At 40.1% G+C, this 24,295-nt stretch overlaps 1 protein-coding gene across 4 annotated transcripts in view; it reads right to left on the reverse strand.

The window, feature by feature from the left end:
* Positions 1–24,295, reverse strand: part of bchs (WD repeat and FYVE domain containing 3 bchs) — a 748,678-nt gene that overhangs the window by 549,384 nt on the left and 174,999 nt on the right. For all 4 annotated transcript variants that reach the window (XM_068389148.1, XM_068389155.1, XM_068389143.1 and 1 more), the window contains exons 11-13: positions 22,713–22,834; positions 19,355–19,519; positions 4,385–4,500 (exon numbers count right to left, since the gene is read on the reverse strand). In XM_068389148.1, the coding sequence (XP_068245249.1) occupies positions 4,385–4,500; positions 19,355–19,519; positions 22,713–22,834 (403 nt within the window). The remainder of the gene's footprint in view (positions 1–4,384; positions 4,501–19,354; positions 19,520–22,712; positions 22,835–24,295) is intronic.

The raw sequence follows: 24,295 nt of genomic DNA on the forward strand, positions 1-24,295 counted from the left end.
ACAACAAGGCTTGGGGCACCACTGTAGGCAAACGTACCCCATACCATAAGCGATGCTGGGTGCTTTACTGTCTTGGCCGTCAAGTTAGGCTTAAGAGGATCTGACCCCTTTCGCCTCCACACTTTTTTCCCCGGTCGTCTCACTCACACAAAAGGTTGCTTCGTCACTCCACAAGACACTTCGCCACTGCTCCAAGGTCCAATCCTTGTATGTCTTGGCAAAAGCAACCCTCCTCTTTCTCTGTCTCTCAGTTAAAGCGGGCTTCTTTCTCGGGATCACTTTCTCGTAGTCGAGGCGCTTCGACAGGTTTTCCTGAATCGTACGAACACTGACGTCGCTCAACAATTTAGGGTTCTGTTCTTTCAGTTGCTTAGCAGTTAATGTAGGATTTTCTTCTAGGCTTCGCTTTAAAATCACTAAAGTACGATCAGGAATCTTCTGGGGGGGGGGGGGAACCAGCATGGGAGTGAGAAGGGATCTCGTCGCTACCCCCTGCCTTGAACTTGGCCACCAAGCGCATCACTGTCCTCTCGTTCACGCCAGTATTCTTCACTATTTCCTTTGTTTGCACTTGGCCAAGTGGCTTAGTCACTGTCTATACAAGCTTGCCGACCAGGGTTCGATTCCCTGCCGGACCCAAGCTCTTGTCTTTGTGTGATTTCGCCTGGGGCTCTGATCCCGAGGTCGTTAAGAGAATCCAGACATTAATGTATCAAAAATATATATGGCTTATTTGAATATATATATATATATATATATACCGGTAAATATATACATATATATATATATATATATATACATTTATATATATATATATATATATATGTATGTATATATCACAGTAATACCTTGAGATACGAGCTTAATGCGTTCCGGGACCCGAGCTCGTATGTCAATTCACTCGTATCTCGGATCAATTTTTCCCATATAAAATTAAAAAAAATAATCCGTTCCCATCCTCTGAAAAAAACACCTTAAAACAGTAAGTTACAGTGCAAAACATGTTTTTAATTGTTATACCGTTCCCATCCTCTGAAAAAAACACCTTAAAACAGTATATTACAGTGCATAACATGTTTTTAATTGTTCTATTTCACAGCCTACACTCACAAAATAACAAATACCTATGTACTGGTTATGATCTGCAATAAAATGTGACATTATTATGGAGGTCTTACCTTCGAGACAGACGGTAACGACTAACGGCGGTGTGTGCGGAGGAGGAGGGAGAGAAAACGAGGAGAGAGACTTGACGGCAAGACATTTGGTACGCTACACTTTGGTAACACTACATAACATAACTTAAACTTTAAAGTTAACTTAAATTAAATTAGCTAACTGTACACACACTTAAAAATAAATGTTAATCTTACGTTACACTAAACTTAATTCTAATTTTGTTTTCCTTTTCATTTTTTTACTTTTCTTCTTCCGACTTGGCTCTTTTTGCCTCGCTTTTTGACTCGCTTTCACCTTCACTTTTTGCCGACCTTTTTAAAAGGAACCTATCTAGGGATGTTTGCTTTTGTCTCCCCTTCAAAATGTTACGAAAATGACATACACAAGTTTTGTCACAAAAGGCTAACGCACAACAACACGCCAACTTGTCCGGGTGTCTCTTTTCCATAAAATCAGAAAACTCCTGCCACTTCGCTAACATGTCTCTGATTTCCTTCGTAGAAAGGCGGTCCTCCTCTTCCACCTCCTCCTCGCTACTGAGCTCCCACAACACCTCCGAATGTTGCCTCTCCTGGAGCTCGATCAAATCCTGTGTCGTGAGCTCTTCCTGGTGCTCCTCGACAAGGTCATTCATGTCTGCCTCATCTACCTCCAGCCCCATTGGACTTCCCAAGAGACACGATTTCATCCACCACAATAGGTTCCGGTTTAACAGGGTCTGGCGTATCGAACCCTTCAAAATCCCTCTCAGTGACGGAAGCTGGCCACAATTTCTTACATCCTGAATTAAGAGTTCTTTGTATGACATCCTGCCATGCATCGTCAATAATTTTTAAGCAATGGACGATATTGAAATGTTCCTTCCAAAATTCATGAAGGGTGAGATTGGTGTTGTCTATGAAATCGAATCATTTCTTGAACAAATGCTTCGTGTACAGTTTTATAAAATTTGGAAATTACTTGTTGGTCCATGGGCTGGAGGAGTGGCATGGTGTTGGGTGGGATATAAAGGACTTTGATGAACTTGTACTCATCAAGAATGTCCTCTTCGAGACCAGGAGGGTGACCAGGGGCATTGTCGAGGACCAGGAGACATTTCATTGGCAGGCTTTTCTCGGCCAAATATATTTTGACTGCTGGACCAAAGCACAGATTAACCCATTCTGTGAAGAAATGCCGCGTAACCCAAGCCTTGACATTAGTGCGCCACATCTCTTGTAGTTTTTCTTTCAAGATCCTTTGGCTCTTGAAAGCACGTGGGTTTTCTGAGTGGTACACCAGCAGTGGCTTGACCTTACAGTCACCGCTGGCATTGGCACACAAGGCTAGAGTTAACCGGTCCTTCATGGGTTTATAGCCCGGTAATCTCTTCTCCTCTGCCGTGATGAATGTCCTCCTGGACCACTTCTTCCAGAAAAGGCCAGTTTTATTGCAGTTGAACACTTGTTGGGGGATGTATCCTTGTTCTGCGATAACTGAGGCAAAGGTTTTGACGTAGTCGACCGCTGTTTTCAAGTCGGAACTTGCTGCTTCCCCATGCCTCACAACCGAGTATATCCCAGTCCGTTTTTTGAAATTATCCAACCAGCCACGACTGGCTTTGAAGGTTTCCACTGGCGTCAAAGTCTCCCCTCTCTCAGCTGCTTGCTTTCCTTTCACGTCATCATAGATTCTGCGGGCCTTTTTATAGATGTTCGTCTCGGTGATGCTATCTCCCGCCAACTGTTTTTCCTTTATCCATATTAAAAGAAGTCACTCCATCTCATCATGAATATCACTGCGCAGCTTGGAAAGGATGGTTAGTCCTTTGAAAGGCTTGGTGCTCTTTATAGCATCCTTCTGCTTGAGGATGGTACATATTATTGATGCACTCCTCTCATATTGGCGAGCCAGCTTAGTCGCTCGTACACTACACACTCTTATGTTTTTTTATTATTTCATGCTTTATCTCAATTGTTATCGTATGCTTTTTCTTTTCACTACCCTTGTTTGCACTCACTTGATTTGGACCCATTGCTTATTCACTTAATTCTGTACTGATTAACGCAAAAAACACGTAAAAAATGAAAACACTACAGCCGATGCTCGGAGATAACTTTACGCGATGGAGAAACAACAGGAAAGAATGAGCGATGCTGTACTGGTGAGCAGCCTCTCGCACACTCGGCAACCTAGCAGCCGCATAGGGAATCGTCTCGTATTCTCGTATCTCAAATTTGTCTCGTATCTCCGGGCAAAAATTTACTCGAAACTTTCCTTGTATCTTAAATTCCTTGTATGCTGGGACATTCGTATGTCGAGGTATTACAGTGTATATATATATATATATTTATATATATATATATATATATATACATATACATATATATATATATATATATATTGTACTGTATATATATACATACATACATACATATATATATATATATATACTGTATATATATATATATATATACACATATATAATATATATATGCACAGTATATATATATATATATATATATTTATATATATACATATATACACACACACACACACATATATATATCATATATATGCATATATATATATATATATATATACATATATCATATATATATATATACATATATCATATATATATATATATATATCATGTATATATATATATATATATATCATGTGTATATATATATATATATATTTATATATATACATATATACACACACACACACATATATATATATATATATACATATATCATATATATATATATATATACATATATCATATATATATATATATATATATATCATGTATATATATATATATATATCATGTATATATATATATATATATATCATGTATATATATATATATATGCAGAAACTTAAATACCTATATGGTAAACTTCAACCTTGTTTTGCAATATGCAAAGAATTAATGACTCAAGATACAGCCTTTCTTACATATCAGTATGTGGACTTCAAGAGATTTAAATTTTTTCAACTGAAAAATTTTTACAAGTGTTCTTAGTGCTGTCATTACAGCCTGGGAAAACACTGATAATTATAATTGTTCAACAAATAAGGAAGGAATACAAAGATAAGTTTAAATTTCACTGCTTGAAGGAGTAATGACAAAATTTTTATATCAAATACAGTAACTAAACCTTTATACAAAAAATCTTTTGATAACTCTAGTATCAAATGAAAATAAAATTACCTTGAGAATATCTATTTTTAGTTGTAATTCAATTGGAGGGGCTGAGTGCAGCAAACCTAGGAGAGATCCCATATCATCATCGCTTCCACTTGCTAAAATCAACTGCTGCATAACGCCTGTTTTAAACAAAAAAAGTACCTTTCAATAAAACTTTAGACAAAAATGCTCCAGAGGAGGCCTAGAAGAGAAACATAATACATAGTAGGTATACAGTGTAAACACCATCAGTAGTAGAGCAAACATAAAAGTTAAGGCAAAATAACTGCAATGAACTTCGGTAATTTGAATTATATGAATAAAAAAAATCCAGAATTTGATAAAAACTGGAATATTCTGTTGGCTAAACTTGGATGTTAAATCAAATATGTTTTACATTATATATAAGTACCCATGATGATGCCTGTATCTTATAGTATAGGCCTAAAATTTTAATAATTCATAGAATCTAACCGTCATACTTGCATCACATAATATGTTTATGGTTTTGATTCAATGGAAAGTAATTTATTGAACAAATCTACAACACATTTAATACAATTTTATATGCATAGACTAAGTAAAATTATCTGTATTCAATGATTTAGTAATATATCATTTAATTAAAATTGCTTTTGATGTCCCTTGTGTTTATATCATTGTACAATACACAGTTAGTGATTACTTTTATTAATTTCAATCGTAAACATAGAACTGCTATGTACTACACCTCGTGAGAACAGATAAAGTCATCAATTTGCCTAAAGTCTGAACAGTGAGTTCTATTAACAGCAACATGTTTGCACTTGGTATCTATAACTCAGCATTCGATTTGTTGTAAAAGCACTAAAATACTAGTTGGTAACAAAATAAATAAATTTTCCACCTATTGCATAGTTTGAGTATTTTGTTTAATATTGGCACAGTTAAGAATGGCTTATGAGCCAAAGTACTGAACAAAGTTTTCTAGTTTCAAAAGAGCATTTATGGAAGCAATGGCTACCTCACCTTGTAACTAAATGGAGGCCAAGTCTTTCTCACCTGAAACTACAGTTAGCTATGTATATGTATTCCACTAGTAATTAATAGCAAGACTATCTTTACAAAGCTGACAAATATTTCAGTCAAAACCCCTCTCTCAAGTATGAATGGCTTCTTCCCAATAGCACTATGATAAACAATATTATGAAAATAAAATATCTTTTTTTCTATATTCACCTGATGTTCATGTTGCTTCTTCTCAAGATGCTCAGTTCAATCGACCTTTACCGATAAAATTCCAAAGATTTAAAAATATTCCCATTTCCTTTCCCTTCCATAAACACATGCCCTTAGTAAGAACAAAACATTCTAGAGATAAGTGGTACCTGACGTGCCACTGTCTGTCTCTTGAGTTCCAAAGTCAACATTATCTCTATACTCTTGACACCACTAGGCAGTGGGGAGGAAGGTGAGAATGTATTTGAACATCAGGTGAGTAAAGAAAAAAGAAATTTTATCATTAAAATTTAGTTTATTTCTACAAACCACCCTTGTTTATATTGCTGACTTCCACATTCTAATGGAGGTGGAAAGACACTGAAGGAAAGAGATACAATAAATTCAATTGAAAGCAATATACCATGGTTACAATTTACTGACTTGATCTAGATTAATTCTAATGGAACTTCACACTGTATAATAAAACTACATTTAAAATACTAGACTGTAGCTTGCCTCTAAATCCTATTTTTTATTCGAATGATACTTTTGATTAATTCCAAATCAATTATTAAATTAAAATCCATATACTTGTAAGTAAGGGAGTGGAAAATCAACTAAACTCATAATTAATTAGACAACAGCCCTGCAATCACTATGGGCCAATAACTCAACCAGGGTTGTTTGAGACAATGTTTAGTGAAAATTGACTTGGTAAACCATTGAGCTGCTGCAAAAAAACTTTCCAAAAAAATAAGGTTTCTAAAAGATTTAAGGGAAGTAGTTGGCCAACTCATATCATGTGTCTTCACTTTCAAGCCTTTTACTAGATTTATATCTAATTCTTTGTGACCTTACTTTAAATTATGAATGATATTGCATTTTTGGTCATATTCACATATCATGTACCTTCCCCTTCATGCCTTTTACAGTACTAGATTTATATCTAATTATTTATGACTATACTTTAAATTATGAATTATATCACAGTTTTGGTCCTATGGTGATTAAGGACCTTAATGCCACAAAATAAATTAAGGCCACTACCTCTAATATCTGAATTTTGTCCAAATGATACTGAATAGCTCTTATTGAACCAAGAAACTGGGTTCTGCTGAAATTGTTTCACCCATTTTCAGAAAAGGTATGTGAAAAAAATTAAGGCAAACTCTTAGCCTTAAAATACCTTTTGGCTCTGAAGGATGACAATGGGGATAAAATTCTCGTGTTCCCCAAATATTACTTTGGTTTACAGTGCTTATAGTCCACTAATGTGTTTAGCTGAAGCTAATGTCAACAGGAAAAGGATTTTATTCATTAGATCATTAAAATAAAAATTTCAACTATTGAAAATTAGGATCATTTAAATACTGTAAAACCACATACAAGTTACACAAAATTGAACTTGATATACAATTTAATACAATATAATACAATGGCTATAATAAATCAAATGGAAAGATCTAGAGCACAGATTTAGGCACAGATCTACATCCCTTAATGGCTAAAATTGAACGTTTCCTACCATAAGAATTTTATTTTCATTATAAAATAAATTTTTGAACATACTTACCTGGTGGTTATATATATAGCTTACGTCCCTGACGTCACGGCAGAAAAATTAAAAACTCACGCCAATCGCCGATTGGATAGCCAGGTGTGCTACCTATGTACCCCTGGCGAGGTACCCAGAAACCATTCCCTCGGTATTCATATCTTCCATGCCTCTAGTCTCTAGAGGGGAGGAGGGGGGGATTTTGATTATATATAACCACCAGGTAAGTATGTTCACAAATTTATTTTATAATGAAAATAAAATTTTTAAACACAAGACTTATCTGGTGGTTATATATATAGCTGATTAACACCTTTGGTGGAGGGTTAGAGACAGCCAATATAGTTGGAATTCTGCTTAAGAATTTCTAAAATACAAAACAAACTTAAGGGTTTTGTACCTGATAAGGAAGCTGACTTCAATGATACTCTGCCATTATGTCTGCTATCCTAATGAGATCCAGCGGTCCTCTCAGGAGGCTAAAGATCCCTAGGAGCTGCCAACCGGTGATCACACCTCTTTGTGACAGAGCCTCCTCTAATACCCATTCCGGGGCACTCTCAAGAAATAAAAAAAGACCACCTGACAAATCAATGATTGCGGAAGACTGTCGCAATCCCCACAAGACAACCATAAAAATACCAAATAAAAGTTCCAAGAGAAAGAAAAGGTATTAGGATTATGAGAAAGTAGTGGCGGATCCTTCTCCCACTACTGTACCCGCTGATACAAACGGTCCCAGAGTATATCGGTCATCATATACAGTAGAGTCTGGACATTTTTCAAATAGTGTGAGGCGAACACAGATTTGCTTCTCCAGAAGGTTGTGTCCATAATGCTTTGCAAGGAACGATTTTGCTTGAATGCCACTGAAGTTGCCACCGCTCTTACTTCGTGAGTCTTTACTTTCAAAAGACTAAAGTCTGTCTCACTGCAGTGAGAATGAGCCTCTTTAATTAGAAGTCTAATAAAGTAAGACAGAGCATTCTTGGACATTGGAAAGGAAGGTTTCTTCACCGAGCACCACAGTGCTTCCGACTTGCCTCAAAGTTTTTATTCTGTCTAAGTAAAACTTGAGGGCCCTTACTGGACATATAACTCTCTCTAGCACATTTCCACCCACGTCCGCCAGGTGCGAAATCTGAAAGGCCTTAGGCCAAGGTTGGGAAGGGCGCTCGTTCTTAGCGGGAAAACCCAATTGTAATGAGCAGATCACTTTACTGTCCAGAAAACCCACATTTCTACTAAAGGCATGAACTTCACTAACCCTCTTGCCTGTTGCCAGACTAACCAATAAAAGGGTTTTCATCGTGAGGTCCTTCATAGATGTAGAGTGCAGGGGTTCAAACCTGTCACTCATCAGAAATTTTAACACAACATCCAGATTCCAAGCTGGTGAATCCTGGTGTTGTTGTTTTGTTGTCTCAAAGGATTTAACTAGTTCTTGTAGATCCTTATCATTTGAAAGGCCCAGGGTCCTGTGCCTGAACACAGTTGTCAACATACTCCTGTATCCCTTGATAGTTGACATAGAAAAGCTTTGTTTCTTTCTCAGGAATAAAAGAAAATCAGCAATCTGAGCTACAGAGGTACTGGAAGAGGAAACAGAGTTGACCCTGCACCATTCCCTGAAAACTTCCCACTTGGATTGATAGACTCTGATGGTTGAAGACCTCCTAGCCCTTGCAATCGCCCTAGCTGCCTCCTTCGAAAAGCCTCTAGCTCTTGTGAGTCTTTCGATAGTCTGAAGGCAGTTAGTCTTACCAAGTGGGGCTGTTTGAGTAAATCTACTCGCAAAGGAAGGCTTCTGGGAGTATCCACCATCCATTCCAGTACCTCTATGAACCTTTCTCTTGAGGGCCAGAGGGGGCTATCAAGGTCATTCTGGTCTCTTCGCTTATCACAAACTTTTGAAGAACTTTGTACAGGATCTTGAATGGAAGAAAAGCGTACACATTTAGATTTGCCCAATCTAGCAGGAACGCGTACAGGATCTTGAATGGAAGAAAAGCATACACATTTAGATTTGCCCAATCTAGCAGGAACGCGTCTCTATGTACTGCCTCGAGATCTAGCACTGGGGAGCAATATGTCTCTAGTCTCTTGGTCTTTGCAGTCGCGAAAAGATCTATACAAGGGCGACCCCAAAGTTTCCACAGACTCTTGCACACCTCTAGGTGTAGAGTCCACTCCGTGGATAGGACTTGTCCGTTCTTGCTGAGACCGTCTGCCAAAACATTCCTTTCCCCCTGGATGTTTCCAGATTGCCCAGTGTTGCTCCCCACCCCGAGTCCGAGGCGTCAGAAGGTCTGGGCTCTTCAGCTCTAATGAGCAACCTTCTTGAAATTTGATTGGGTCGTTCCACCACTGGAGGCAGTGTCTCATTGACTCCGTGATCGGAACACACATCTTCTCCAAATCCTTCTCCTTGTTCCAGCAAGAGTTGAGATGAAATTGGAGTGGTCGAAGGTTCAGCTTTCCCAGAGCGATGAACTGTTCTAACGAGGAGAGAGTCCCCAACAGACTCATCCACTTCCTCGCCAAACACCTCCGCTCTCCTAGGAACCCACGTATCTTCTGAAGTTCTTGCTTCGTCCTTAAGGGAGACGGAAAAGCCCGAAAAACTTGACTCTTAATCATCACTCCTAAATATACAATCTCTTGAGATGGTTCCAGTGAAGATTTTTCTTTGTTGACCAGAAGACCCAATTCTTCCGTCAACTTCAGTGTTGTCTGAAGATCCTTCAGGCAGCGATCTTGAGAGGGAGCTCTTAAAAGCCAATCGTCCAGGTACAGGGAGGCTCTGATGCCCCTTGAGTGTTGCATCCTTGCTACATTGAGCATAAGCCTCGTGAAGACCTGTGGGGCGGTGTTGAGGCCGAAACACAGGGCTCGAAACTGAAAGACCTCTCCTTGGAAAACGAATCTCAGAAAGTGCTTGAATTTCGGATGAATCGGGATATGAAAATAAGCATCCTGGAGGGCCAGTGATACCATCCAGTCGCCTTTCCTTACTGCTGCAAGCACTGACTTCGTCGTCTCCATTGAGAACTTTGTTTTCTGAATAAAGATGTTGAGAGCACTTACGTCCAGAACTGGACGCCACCCCCCTGAGTTCTTGGGAACCAGGAAAAGGCGGTTGTAAAAGCCTGGAGACTGCCAGTCCTGTACTTTCTCTACAGCTCCCTTCTCCAACAAAAGAGACACTTGTAGCTGTAATGCTTGCCTCTTTAATTCTTCCCTGTACCTGGGAGAGAGATCCACAGGAGATAACCTTAGAGGAGGTTGATTTAAAAAGGGGATCCTGTAGCCCTTCTTTAGAAGTTGGACTAACCAAAGATCCGCACCCCTCTTCTCCCCTGCCTGCCAGAAGATGTTTAGTCTGGCTCCTACTGCCTGAAGGCAAAATCAGTCAGACTCTGCCTCGCCCTGATCTTGCTCCTCTTTTCTTAGCTCCCCTTCCATCTGATCTGAAGTTACCTCTAACAGAAGGCTTTCCTCAAAAGGGCTGAGAAAACTTTGGAAAAGGAGCAACTTCTTTAGGCTTGCGGCTAACGAAAGATGATGGCAACACTTTCCTTGCCGTCTTCGATACTAAGTCTTGAGTGGCCTTCTGTGTTAACGAAGAAGAAATCTCCCTAATAAGGTCCTGTGAGAACAGAGATGACGACAGTGGAGCATACAATAATTCGGATTTCTGAAAGAATGAAACCCCCACAGACAGAAACAAACACAATTGGGCTCTCTTTTTGAGAATTCCTGCTGTAAAAATTGCAGCTAACTCATTAGCCCCGTCTCACAACGCCTTATCCATGCAGGACATGATGTGGATTAGGTTCGAAAAGTCTCCTTCTTTGAGTGTAGTCATATTTTTGCCCAAGGCCCCCAAAGTCCAATCAAGGAAATTAAATACCTCGAAGGCTCTGAAAACACCTTTGAGTAAATGATCTAATTCAGAGGTAGACCAAAACACCTTAGTCTTCCGCATGGCCGATCTACGAGGAACGTCTACCAGGCTTGAGAAATCTCCTTGGGCAGAGGCAGGAACTCCCAAGCCGAGAACCTCTCCCATATCGTACCAAACTCTAGACCTAAAAGCCAACCTAGTAGGGGGAAATGCGAAGGCCACTTTCCCTTGCTCTTTTTTGGCACCCATCCAGTCTCCCATTAATTTAAGTGCTCTTTTAGATGAACGAGAGACCACCATTTTAGTGAACAGAGACTTTTTCTTAGATTTCCCTAGAGTAAACTCTGATGGAAGCGATCGTGGAGCCACAGGAATAAAAGACTCTGGGAACTCAACATGAAAAATCTTCATCAGATTCTTTGAGTCTACCAAATGACGAAAAGATTTAGAGTCCTCATCCTCAGATAACTCCTCAAAGGGTTCGGAAGGTGAAAGAGGAATATCAGCTTCTTCCTCTGATAACAAGTCTCGCTGCTCCTCAGAACGCTCGCGATCCGCACGATTAGAGTTAAGAACCGTTGCATTATGTTCAAAGTCCTGTCTGGATGTTTGTTGTTCTGCATCGCATACAAGAGGGCGTTTGATGTAAGAACGCTTGCGTTCCGATGAATGCTCGATGAGAGGACGCCTGGCGTCACGCTAGCGTTCAGCTAAACGCTCGATGGGAGGATGCTTGCGCTCTGAACGCTCGATGTGAGGACGCTTGAGGTCACGCTCTACGTCACACTCTGGAGGACGCTTGAGGTCACGCTCTACGTCACACTCTGGAGGACGCTCGCGTTCTGTTGAACGCCTGACATCACGCTCAACGTCAGGTCGTGGAGGACGCTCGCGTTCAACATCGATGGGAGGACGCCCAACATCACGCCTCGCTGAACACTTTAGTGAAGAACGTTTACTTTCTCGATCATCTCTGTACGTAGCCGCACACTCAATGCATTTAGAAACTTTATCAACAAGCGTTCGCCGACTCTCCGCCTTGCGCCGCTTAGTGTTAAGAGAGGAGGATTCAGTAGGTTGGTAGCCTTTCATAAAAGATGAAAGCTTCTGCTGCATTTCTTGCAACATCTTAAAATGATATTTTAATTATAAAATAAATTTTTGAATATACTTACCCGGTGAATATATAATAGCTGACCCTCTGGCGGCTCGACAGAAAAAACACACAAAAACTCGCGAGCGATCGCTATGAAGGTTGCGGGTGTGCCCACTAGCGCCAACTATCGGCCAGATACCGCATATACATGTAAACAGACCCAATTTTTCTCATCCCGCTGCGTCTCTATTGGGGAGGAAGGGGGGGCCTTTAATTTATATATTCACCGGGTAAGTATATTCAAAAATTTATTTTATAATTAAAATATCATTTTTAAATATTTAACTTAGCCGGTGAATATATAATAGCTGATTCACACCCATGGTGGTGGGTAGAGACCAGAGTTAATTAAGTTTACAGCGTATATGCTTAGAGTTTTTGACAGTTATATCATAACAAAACCCAAATATATAAAGGTACCTGGTAAGGAAGTCGACTTAGACGATTACTCTGCCTTATTAGTCTGTCTTCCTCACGAAGCCCAGCGATCCTCTTAGGATGCTGAAAGATTCCCAGGAGCTGAAGTATTAAGGGCTGCAACCCATACAACAGGACCTCATCAAACCCCTAATCTGGGCGCTCTCAAGAAATGACTTTGACCACCCGCCAAATCAATCAGGATGCGAAAGGCTTCTTAGCCTTCCGTACAACCCAAAAAACAATATTAAAAACATTTCAAGAGACAGATTAAAAAGGATATTGGAATTAGGGTAATGTAGTGGTAGAACCCTCACCCACTACTGCACTCGTTGCAACGAATGGACCCAGTGTGTAGCAGTCCTCGTAAAGAGTCTGGACATCTTTTAAGTAAAATGACGCGAACACTGACTTGCTTCTCCAAAAAGTCGCGTCCATAATACTTTGCAGAGATTTATTTTGCTTGAAGGCCACGGAGGTTGCTATAGCTCTAACTTCGTGCGTCTTAACCTTAAGCAAACATCGGTCTTTCTCATTCAAGTGAGAATGAGCTTCTCGTATTAAAAATCTGATAAAATATGACAAAGCATTCTTTGACATAGGCAATGATGGTTTCTTAACTGAGCACCATAATGCCTCAGATTTACCTCGTAATGACTTAGTACGAGCTAAATAGAACTTAAGAGCTCTAACAGGACATAATACTCTTTCCAGTTCGTTGCCTACGATCTCTGATAAGCAAGGAATATCAAAAGATTTAGGCCAAAGACGAGAAGGCAGTTCATTTTTGGCCAGGAAACCAAGTTGAAGTGAACAAGTGGCTTTTTCTGTAGAAAAGCCGATGTTCTTACTGAAGGCATGAAGTTCACTGACCCTTTTAGCCGAAGCCAAGCACACTAGGAAAAGTGTCTTGAGGGTGAGATCCTTCAGGGAGGCTGAATGTAATGGCTCAAACCTGTCTGACATGAGGAACCTTAGGACCACGTCTAAGTTCCATCCAGGAGTTGCCAAACGACGTTCCTTAGAGGTCTCGAAAGACTTAAGGAGATCTTGGAGATCTTTATTGTTGGAAAGATCTAAGCCTCTATGTCGAAAGACCGAAGCCAACATGCTCCTGTAGCCCTTAATCGTGGGAGCTGAAAGGGAGCGAACCTTTCTCAGATGTAAAAGAAAATCTGCGATTTGGGCTACAGAGGTACTGGACGAGGACACAGATGCTGACTTGCACCAGTCTCGAAAGACTTCCCACTTCGACTGGTATACTCTAATGGTAGAAGCTCTCCTCGCTCTTGCAATCGCACTGGCTGCCTCCTTCGAAAAGCCTCGAGCTCTTGAGAGTCTTTCGATAGTCTGAAGGAAGTCAGACGAAGAGCGGGGAGGCTTTGATGGACATTCTTTACGTGGGGCTGACGTAACAGATCTACCCTTAGAGGAAGACTTCTTGGAAAGTCTACCAGCCATTGAAGTACCTCGGTGAACCACTCTCTCGCGGGCCAGAGGGTAGCAACCAACGTCAACCTTGTCCCTTCGTGAGAGGCGAACTTCTGCAGTACCTTGTTGACTATCTTGAATGGTGGGAATGCATATAAGTCCAGAAGAGACCAATCCAGTAGAAACGCGTCTATGTGGATTGCTTCTTGATCTAGGACTGGAGAGCAATAGATTGGTAACCTTTTGGTCAACGAGGAGGCAAAGAGGTCTATGGTGGGTTGACCCCAAGTAGCCCAAATACTCTTGCCCACGTCCTTGTGGAGGGTCCATTCCGTGGGTATCACCTGACCCCTCCGACTGAGACAGTCTGCCAAGACGTTCAAGTCCCCCTGGATGAATCTCGTCAACAGGGAGATGCCTCGATTTCTTGACCATAAGAGAAGGTCCCTTGCGATCTCGAGCAGCGTGAAGGAGTGTGTGCCTCCTTGCTTGGAGATGTACGCTAAAGCTGTGGTGTTGTCTGAGTTGACCTCTACCACTTAGTTTCGAAGAAGCTTTCGAATATCATCAAGGCCAAGTGGACTGCTAATAGCTCCTTGCCGTTGATGTGCATGCTCTTCTGACTTGAGGTCCACAGACCCGAGCATTCCCGACCGTCCAGGGTCGCACCCCAACCCAAATCCGACGCGTCTCAGAACAACACGTGGTTTGGGTTCTTGACTGCTAGGGATAGTCCCTCTCTCAGACTGAAATTGCTGTCCCACCATTTCAGGCATGCCTTTACTGGTTCGGAGACTGGGAATGATAACGTCTCTAACGTCTTGTCCTAGTTCCAGTGAGAGGCTAGATGGAACCGGAGAGGCAGAAGGTGTAGTCTCCCTAGTGAGACAAACTGCTCCAGGGATGAGAGAGTCCCTACGAGACTGTTCCAACTCCTGACTGAACAAACGTTCTCTTTTCAGCATTAGTTGGACTTCGAGCAGGGCTTGTTCTATTCGGGTGGCAGACGGAAAAGCCCGAAAAAACTGGACTGCGAATCTCCATCCCCAAATATAGAATAATCTGGGATGGGATCAGTTGGGACTTTTAGGTTGACCAAAAGTCCCAACTCCCTCGCCAGACTCAACGTCCAATGTAGATCCTGCAGACAGCGAAGACTGGACGATGCTCTGAGAAGCCAGTAGTCCAAGTACAGGGAGGCTCGGATCCCCGATAGATGGAGGGATTTTGCCACATTCCTCATGAGCCTCGTAAACACGAGAGGAGCAGGACTGAGGCCAAAGCACAGGGCTCGAAACTGGTACCCCACATTCCTGTAAACAAACCTCAGAAACGGTTGGGAATCCGGGTGTATAGGAATGTGGAAGTATGCCTCCTGAAGGTCGAGAGAGACCATCCAGTCGCCTTCCATTAATGCTGTCAAGACAGCCTGGTAGACTTCATCGTGAAGTTTGTCTTGACAATGAACACATTGAGCGCACTTGCCTCTAACGTACTCCTGCAGTGAACATGGCTGCCAGATCATTGGAGCCATCCCTGAGGGACTTGTTCCTGCAGAGAACGTGGCTGTCAGATCATTGGAGCCATCCCTGAAAGCCTTGTTTATGCATGACATAATTGTACCGCAAAACTTCAAACGCTCGAAAAAACTCCTAACAGGAGATGGTCTAGCTCTGAAGTTGACCATAAAATCTTGGAGCGTCTCATGGCCAGGCGCCAGGGAGAGTCTATGAGGTTTGAGAAGTCTATCTGGGCAGAGGCAGGAACTTCCAAGCCGAGAACTTCTCCCGTGTCATATCAGACTCTCGCTCTATAAGCCAGCTTAAAAGTAGGGAAAGCAAAGGCTGTCTCCCCCAAACTCCTCCTGGTGATTAACCAGTCGCCTAGCAAACGTAAAGCTCTCTTAGAAGAGCGAGAGAGCACTAGCTTATAAAACAAAGGCTTCGAAGTAGCTAGGCCTAGTGTAAACTCTGACGTTTAGGCGAACGAGGAGCAGCAGTTACAAAAAGATCCGGACAAAGATCCTTAAAAATCAGCATGATTTATTTAAAGTCCATAGAGGGCTGAGCAGCTTTAGGCTCCTCTCCGTCTGACAGAGTCCTCAAGGGAATATCAGTAGGAGGGGGATCAGCAACTTCCTCATCTGAAGGAACCTTGTCCAACAATAGCCGAGTCTCAAGCAAGGGAGAGACCTGCCGTGGTGGCAATGCTTGACAAGCAGAGTCCACACGCAAAGGAGCAACAGTAGCAGTCAAGGACGCTATGTCATGTAACTGCTTAAAGGACTGACCAGTAACAACAACAGGTGCGGGAGGACGTTCGACGTCAACTCGAGACTGCCTTGACTGCTTAGACTGAGCAGTCAAAACAACTCTTGACTGCGGTGCTTGACGCTCAACGTCAAAACAAGTCAACTATGCTGGTTGGTGAACGTCCTGAACGTCAACAAGAGCAAGCGGCAGGGGCTGAACGTCCACAAGTGGCTGAGAGTCAACACGGGACTGCATCGAGTGAGGCTCTACAAAACACGATTGACGTGACTTTGTAACGTCAATGTCAACAGGACGAGCAAAGGCTCGTTTGGGCGGCTGACGGCCAAGATCTCGATCAGCTAAGCGGCGAGGATCATCGTGAACCTGCTCAACAGAATAGTCCTCCATAAGAGAGGCAAGCTTATTCTGCATGTCTTGCCGTACGACCCATTTAGGATCAACGGGAATGGTTGCGGTAAGAGACGAGGGTAACGTCTGTGACTGCAAAACCTTGCCTACAAAAAGACTCTCGAAGCCTGTGTTACGCTTTTGTTTAGGCGGCGAGCAGTCTTCCGATGACTGCATAGGGTCAGAGCTGTCCTAATGTTTACAACCAGGACGCTGGACCTGTCCTGAAAGGACTGACTTTCGCTTAAAGGGCCTCGAAACCTTGTTCCACGGTTTCTTATGCGAAAAGCCTTCAGATGACGAGGAGAAAATCGTCTCGCTCGTCTTATGGTAGGGGCGGTGTTGATGAGACACGCCTGAAACCATAGAGGGAACGTCTGTTCGCTGATCAAGTCCTCTCGAACCCATAAGTCGTACGACATTACTTCTCCCCTGGGCTTAGGAGCTTGCAAGAGGTCCCGGACTAGGCGAACGACAGGCACGAACAGACGAACCCTCGGTCGCAACACTGATAACACTTTGCGCAATTATCACTTTATCACTACGATTTTCTGTTTTGCACTTACTTCACTGAAATCGAATTTTACAACAATTCACATTAGGTATGAATAAAACTGATTTCTACCTGAAGCACGCAATTCTACCCTCATCAAAAGGTTATAATTGCGAAATCAGTCGTATAATGTAAGCACATTAATACAAGCAAAAAACAGTAAACATATATTAAGATAAAAAGATCAGTGGCTGGGAAGGAGACTAAACACTAGTTCATTCAAAACTACGTTTTCAATCTCTCACCGTACAGTGCCTTGGGACGAGAATAAAAACTAAAAACGTTTTATCCTTTCTCCCCGTACAGAGACTAGGGACGAGAGTAAAAAACTGACTCGAGAACAACGTTACTCGCTTGGGACGAGAATAAAGATCGGAACGTTCTCTCTTCCTCTCTCTCTCTCCGTCTCTCTCTCTCTCTCTCTTGATTTCGCACCGAAGAGAAGAGCCCACTTACCTTTCGTCAATAAACAGGTTATTTGACCAAAAGAAAAAACTGAAAGGTTTTTCAATTAACAAGTTCCTTTAAAATAGTATTTAAAACATTTAAGTTTGAAAGAAGAATGAACAAAACGTCAGAATCGATTTACTCTTTCTGCAAAGTGAAACCGTGATTCCTCTCTCTATCGTAACGATAGAGCGCAAACTGCGTAGCATAAATAAACTAAACGTTAGTTCATCTTTGAAACAGTACGAAGACTATTCAAAGAAAATCTTTCATAAAATATCTACTAAAAAAATTGGGTCTGTTTACATGTATATGCGGTATCTGGCCGATAGTTGGCGCTAGTGGGCACACCCGCAACCTTCATAGCGATCGCTCGCGAGTTTTTGTGTGTTTTTTCTGTCGAGCCGCCAGAGGCTCAGCTATTATATATTCACCAGCTAAGTTAAATATTTAAAAATTAGAATCTTGCGAAACACTAATCGCAAGTTCTTCCTCTCAACCGCTCAAAGACCGCTTAGGGCGAACAGCGGGTGAGATCCACTGTGGCAAATATCCCTTAGAAAGCTACTTATAGGAACCTTCCATCAGGACGACATGGCTTGAGCCCAAAAATGTAATATAAAATAATTTAAGAGTGCTTACTTTAGAAATCTGAGGGATATTAGGATCCAGACTACCTACTTGGTTTTCTGCCTCAAAATCTAGTTGTCTAATAGATGCAAGAGTTTAGCAGCAGAAAGATCTGAAGTAACTAAAGAATGTGAGGTTCAGTGAGACGCTTTCAAAACTGTGAAGCAAATTGAACTTTCAGAACACTTACTGAAAGAAACTTTATTAACACTAGACTCGACTTGGAGAGTTAGGTTAGGCTGGCAACAGGGCGGGTAGGACCAGAGTAACCGTTTAAAGAGAGGGTTAACTGGACTTCAGAACCTTAACAATTGAAGCTAGTACTGTCACTACAATAAAATAGCCTAGCCTTACCTGGCTTTTTCCCTGAACTAACAGCAAGTTTTTATTAGCATTTGCACTGATCGGCAGCTAATGAAACATACTTTCTTGTGAAAGGTATCACAAGAGAAATACACTTTTCACAACGGTTATTTAAATTGCAGATAATGAACTTCCAGAAACAATTCCAGTGCACACTCCACACAGTAAATTCTAAGAAATTCAGGGAAATAAATCTTAACGCACAATAATAAGCAAACAACTGTCTAAGGTCTGACTAGTACCGCACAACTGAAGAAATTGAAGAGAAAGAGACTGGCACTTCGGTTACTATTTACTGTAAGAATGTTCCTTCCTGTACTAAGGGCATGTCTTTATCAAGGAGAAAAAATTTGAAAATTTTTAAATTCTAAAAAATATTACAGGTAAACGTTGATTAAACCAAGCTTCTGGAGAAAAAGCAATATGAACATCAGAGAGGTTCATAAAAACATTGTATTCTCTAGGATGCACTTCTAATTGGAAAATATACATTTGTCTTTTAAAATATCTGGTGACATGATAGCTGTCTAAAAAGAGTAATTTTTCCCAGCTCCTAATTAAGCATTAATGATAAAAAGAAGCAGTACCTGTGTTAAGCGAGTCACCCCAGCACTACATTTAGTTGTTTTAATCTGTGTGACAATATAACTAAAGACTCTATTACAATGAACTTACTCAGAGACTGAAGACGGCATTCTAGATGAGGCACTAGAGCTACTGCACATTTAGCTCCTCCAGATTCACGGAAGACAGCAGCATTCTGGCTATTGGCAGAAAGGAGGTGCCCCAATGCTTCCATCACCAAAAATCCTAAACGCTCTTCAAGGTTTACGTTATCACCTAGAATACATAAAAAATATCTTACAAGATATAGTTCATAAAAATGAAAACTGTTGTTGAGAACCAAGAGATCAAAATGAAGAATCACGAAGAAAAATATTAAAATAGTTAGAATATACATGAAATCCCTTTTTGACATTATGAAAATAAGATAACACATACATAAACTGGACATAATATTTGCTAAGTACAGACTTTAATAACTGTACTGTGATACAACTTGAAATATAACTTCATCCAAAAAATAATTAACATATGCTGTTCCATTGTTTACTTTTGCCAACTGAAACTTTTACCAAAACTAAATAAGTAAAAAAAATATGATTTGCTTCAATCTACCTAGATACACTAGTACATATATAATATGCTCTCCTTGTCAGTGGGCAAAAGGTTTCCTGTCCTATTCCTGTGCATGGTGAATTCCACAGATAAAATGAAACACTAATTTCCACCGAGTCAGAAGGTCCTTAACTTACAAACATTGTGAGATATAAACACAAATCCAACTGAATCATAAATCTCAGATATTGTATCTAAAGTTCATAGTAAAATACTGTGATAAAACAATATTAAATAATTTAATGCAGTTAGCAAGAAGACATTTGCAATGTGAAACTGAAATATTTGTTGACTTTTGCAGCTGAAAACTGTGAAGCCTATTGTAGAAAAAAAAAATCTGACAAAATTCTACTTACAAAAAGCTTCTTGGAACCTACTTAGTTTGTAAGTTGAGGACTTCCTGTAAAGGGAATTTTAAAAATAAAATATACTACTGTACTTCAATGGTCATCTTTGATTCACCTTGCTTCTTCAGTGAAACTCACTCTCTTTTCAACATCTGTTATTAATAAATAGCCTTTACTCTATGGTAAACAATCTGACCATGTGTAGGCTTCATATTTTGTATCGACTCTTTCCAGGTAAGACGTACTTTTCATGGTTTACACTGCATTGAGAGAGAGAGAGAGAGAGAGAGAGAGAGAGAGAGAGAGAGAGAGAGAGAGAGAGAGAGAGAGAGAGAGAGAGAGAGAGAGAGAGAGTAATACAAATTTAGTTCATTAAACAAAAGGCTACCTTCCATCATTATCTACCACAGATGAAGTTTCATACGCTGAGTTCCCTACTGCTGCTACCTCTGTGGTCACCAAGGCGCCAGAGGAAGCAGCAAGGCCCACAATCGCTCGGCACTCATTCCTATTTCTAGCACGCTCTCTTGCCTCTCTTACATATATCCTCCTATCACCCAGAGCTTTCTTCACTCCATCCATCCACCCAAACCTTGGCTTTCCTCTTGTACTTCTCCCATCATCTCTTACATTCATCACCTTCTTCAGCAGACAGCCATTTTCCATTCTCTCAACATAGCCAAACCACCTCAACACATTCATATCCACTCTAGCTGCTAACTCATTTCTTACACCCGTTCTCACCCTCACTACTTCGTTCCAAACCCTATCTACTCGAGATACACCAGCCATACTCCTCAGACATTTCATCTCAAAACACATTCAATTCCTCTCTCTCCGTCACTTTCATTCCCCACAACTCCGATCCATACATCACAGTTGGTACAATCACTTTCTCATACAGAACTCTCTTTACATTCATGCCTAACCCTCTATTCTTTACCACTCTCTTCACTGCCCCCAACACTTTGCATCCTCCACCATTTGCAGCAACAACAGACCCCAAGTACTTAAACTGATCTACTTCCTCAAGTAACTCTTCATTTAACATGACATTCAACCTTGCACCACCTTCCCTTCTCACGCATCTCATAACCTTACTCTTACCCACATTTACTCTCAACTTCCTTCTCTCATATACCCTTCCAAACTCTGTCACTAATCGACCAAGCTTCTCTTCCGAGTCTGCAACCAGTACAGTATCATAAGAAAACAACAACTGATTTACCTCCCATTCATGATCACTCTCGTCTACCGGTTTCAATCCTCGACCAAGCACTCAAGCAGTCACCTCTCTCACCACTCCATCAACAAACAAGCTCAACAACCATGGCAACATCACACATCCCTGTCTCAGCCCCACTCTCACTGGAAACCACTCGCTCACTTCATTTCCTATCCTAACACATGCTTTACTACCCATGTAGAAACTTTTCACTGCTTGCAACAACCTTCCAGCAATTCCATATAACCTCATCACATTCCACATCGCTTCCCTATCAACTCTATCATACGCTTTCTCTAGATCAATAAACGCAACATACACCTCCTTGCCTTTTGCTAAATATTTCTTGCATATCTGTCTAAATGTAAAAATCTGATTCATACATCCCCTACCTCTTCTAAAACCACTGTGTACTTCTAAGATTGCATTCTCTGTATTTTTCAACCACAATCAACAAACTAATACCCCTTGTATTACAACACTCATGCACATCTCCCTTACCCTTATACAGTGGTACAATACACACGCACACCCAGTCCACTAGTACCATTGACAACATAAAACACATATTAAATTAAATAATCTCACCAACCATTCAAGTACAGTCACACCCCATTCCTTTAACATCTCAGCTCTCACACCATCCATACCATGTGCTTTTCCTACTCTCATTTCATCTAGTGCTCTCCTAACTTCCTCTCTTGTAAGCTCTCTCTCATTCTCATTTCCCATGACTGGCACCTCAACACCTGCAACAGCAATTATATCTGCCTCCCTATTATCCTCAACATTAACTAAACTCTCAAAATATTCCGCCTACCATTTCCTTGCTTCCTCTCCTTTTAACAACCTTCCATTTCCCTCTTTCACTGTCTCTTCAATTCTCAAACCACCCTTCCTTACTCTCTTCACTTCTTTCCAAAACTTATTCTCTTCATATGAACGACCCAATGATATATTTAACATTATAAATACTGCTGAATTTTGTCAGTTCTTACTATATTCAAGATTAAGTTTTTCATTCTTTATACTTTGTGTAATACCTGTAATGGCTTTTATTATTTCTAGTTAACATGCACTTACTGTGAATGTCATAGTGATATCACTTTTACATAATGATGAATTCCAGACATACCCAAAAAATATTATTTTATTGATTCTGGCCTCCCTGGATATAATTAAACTTGTGAATGTTCAAGATGCTAAGAAAAATTATACACCCTTAGACTAAATTAGAGTACCATAAAAGATTATTGCTATCTACATGTTAATCATTACTCACTTTTAATTTCCATGTCTTGATCTTTCTTTGACTTAATCAGCTCATGATATCTTGATAGGCAAGTAACAAATACTTCTAACATTCCAACTTCACGATAGACATCTTTAAAAATGACATTATGCCTGAAAAATTACAAAAGATCATACAAATAACCACTTTAAATCGAATATACAGTATGTAAAGCAACAAAGGAAAGTTACTATAGGATTAACAATGTTTTATTACATGCATATTAACACTTGCAATACCCAAATACACATACTCCTATCCTAAATTTTGATACCAGACATGTTTGGGGTTTTAGAATCATTTTAATTTTAGAAAGTTATACTTAATATCAAAACAGAATCACAAGACTCACAGATCAAGAGTTTATTAGTGACCATTCACTAGTTTGAAAAAATAATACTGAATTTTTAAGTACTTATATAAATTAATTATTATTTTTTACTGTACTCCTAATTATGTAAATGTATTTACAATTGTTTACTAAAATTATGCTGAAAAAGACTGACACCTTAATTTGTTACTTGTGCCAATTTTACTGTCATTTTTGTGGTGTTAAGATAAACAGAAGAAACTCTTCTTAAATATAACAGGAAACAGTGTATTAAGAAAAATACTGAAAACATAATTCTGAAATCACAGATTTGATTAGGTACAAAAAATTATGCTCTTTTACATTTAGGCTATTTACTCTCTTATTCTTTATTTCAACATCGCTATTATGCCAAGGATGTTATGAAATTTTACCTGATGAGATTTGGATTTATCTACAGAAAATACAAAATATGTAGCTATATATATTTGCACATTGGGTAGCATACTCACTTCCATGAGAATATGAATCTTCTAAAAGATTCATACTCATTTTTAAATTGAAAAATAGAAATTTAATAAAATTGGTTATTTCAATACTAACCAGCAGTTCACCAGGCTTCTTTTTCAAGGCTTTTTTCTATCAATGTCTATCACAAGAAAAATAAGGCTTCCATTTACCCTCATTCCAATGACCTCACCCTCTAGGATACTAATGTACTAAATGGGGTGTTGTACAGCAACTAAATTTGGTGGGCATGCTTTCAATATAAAAAAATAAAAAACCACCTCTTGACATCACTTATCAGTGGGGGAGACAGAGAGGAAAATCACAGAGGAGTAAGGTATTGCAAGAACCTATTCTATTATCAAGATTCCATTTATTTCAATGAAGCTCACCTTTGGTTCACTTGACTGAATTCCACATTATGGAGGTGGGTGAAGAAAATTGATTAAACAAATAAGTAATAAACCCTAAAAACCCTAAAATCTATCCAAACCAGTCTAAAAAGATTCACCTAAAAATTTAAGTATACCATGGAGTTTTCTCTGAAAAATCACAAACTTTTAAAGAAATTTGTATCTTTCCTAGTCTTAAGCATGCTAGATGGCAACCGTTAAAATAGTTAACAAGATGGTTAAGAACAGGAAGGAGCAATTGCGAGGAGCCCCTGACAAAGTCTCTTCACTAATGACCTGTCAGCTCAGTACTGAGAGGGGTGGTTGAGGAGGGAAGTTTAATATATAGGACTCGAATATAAAAG

The sequence above is a fragment of the Palaemon carinicauda genome, chromosome 1, assembly GCF_036898095.1.
Source record: "Palaemon carinicauda isolate YSFRI2023 chromosome 1, ASM3689809v2, whole genome shotgun sequence".
Classification (NCBI taxonomy): domain Eukaryota; kingdom Metazoa; phylum Arthropoda; class Malacostraca; order Decapoda; family Palaemonidae; genus Palaemon; species Palaemon carinicauda.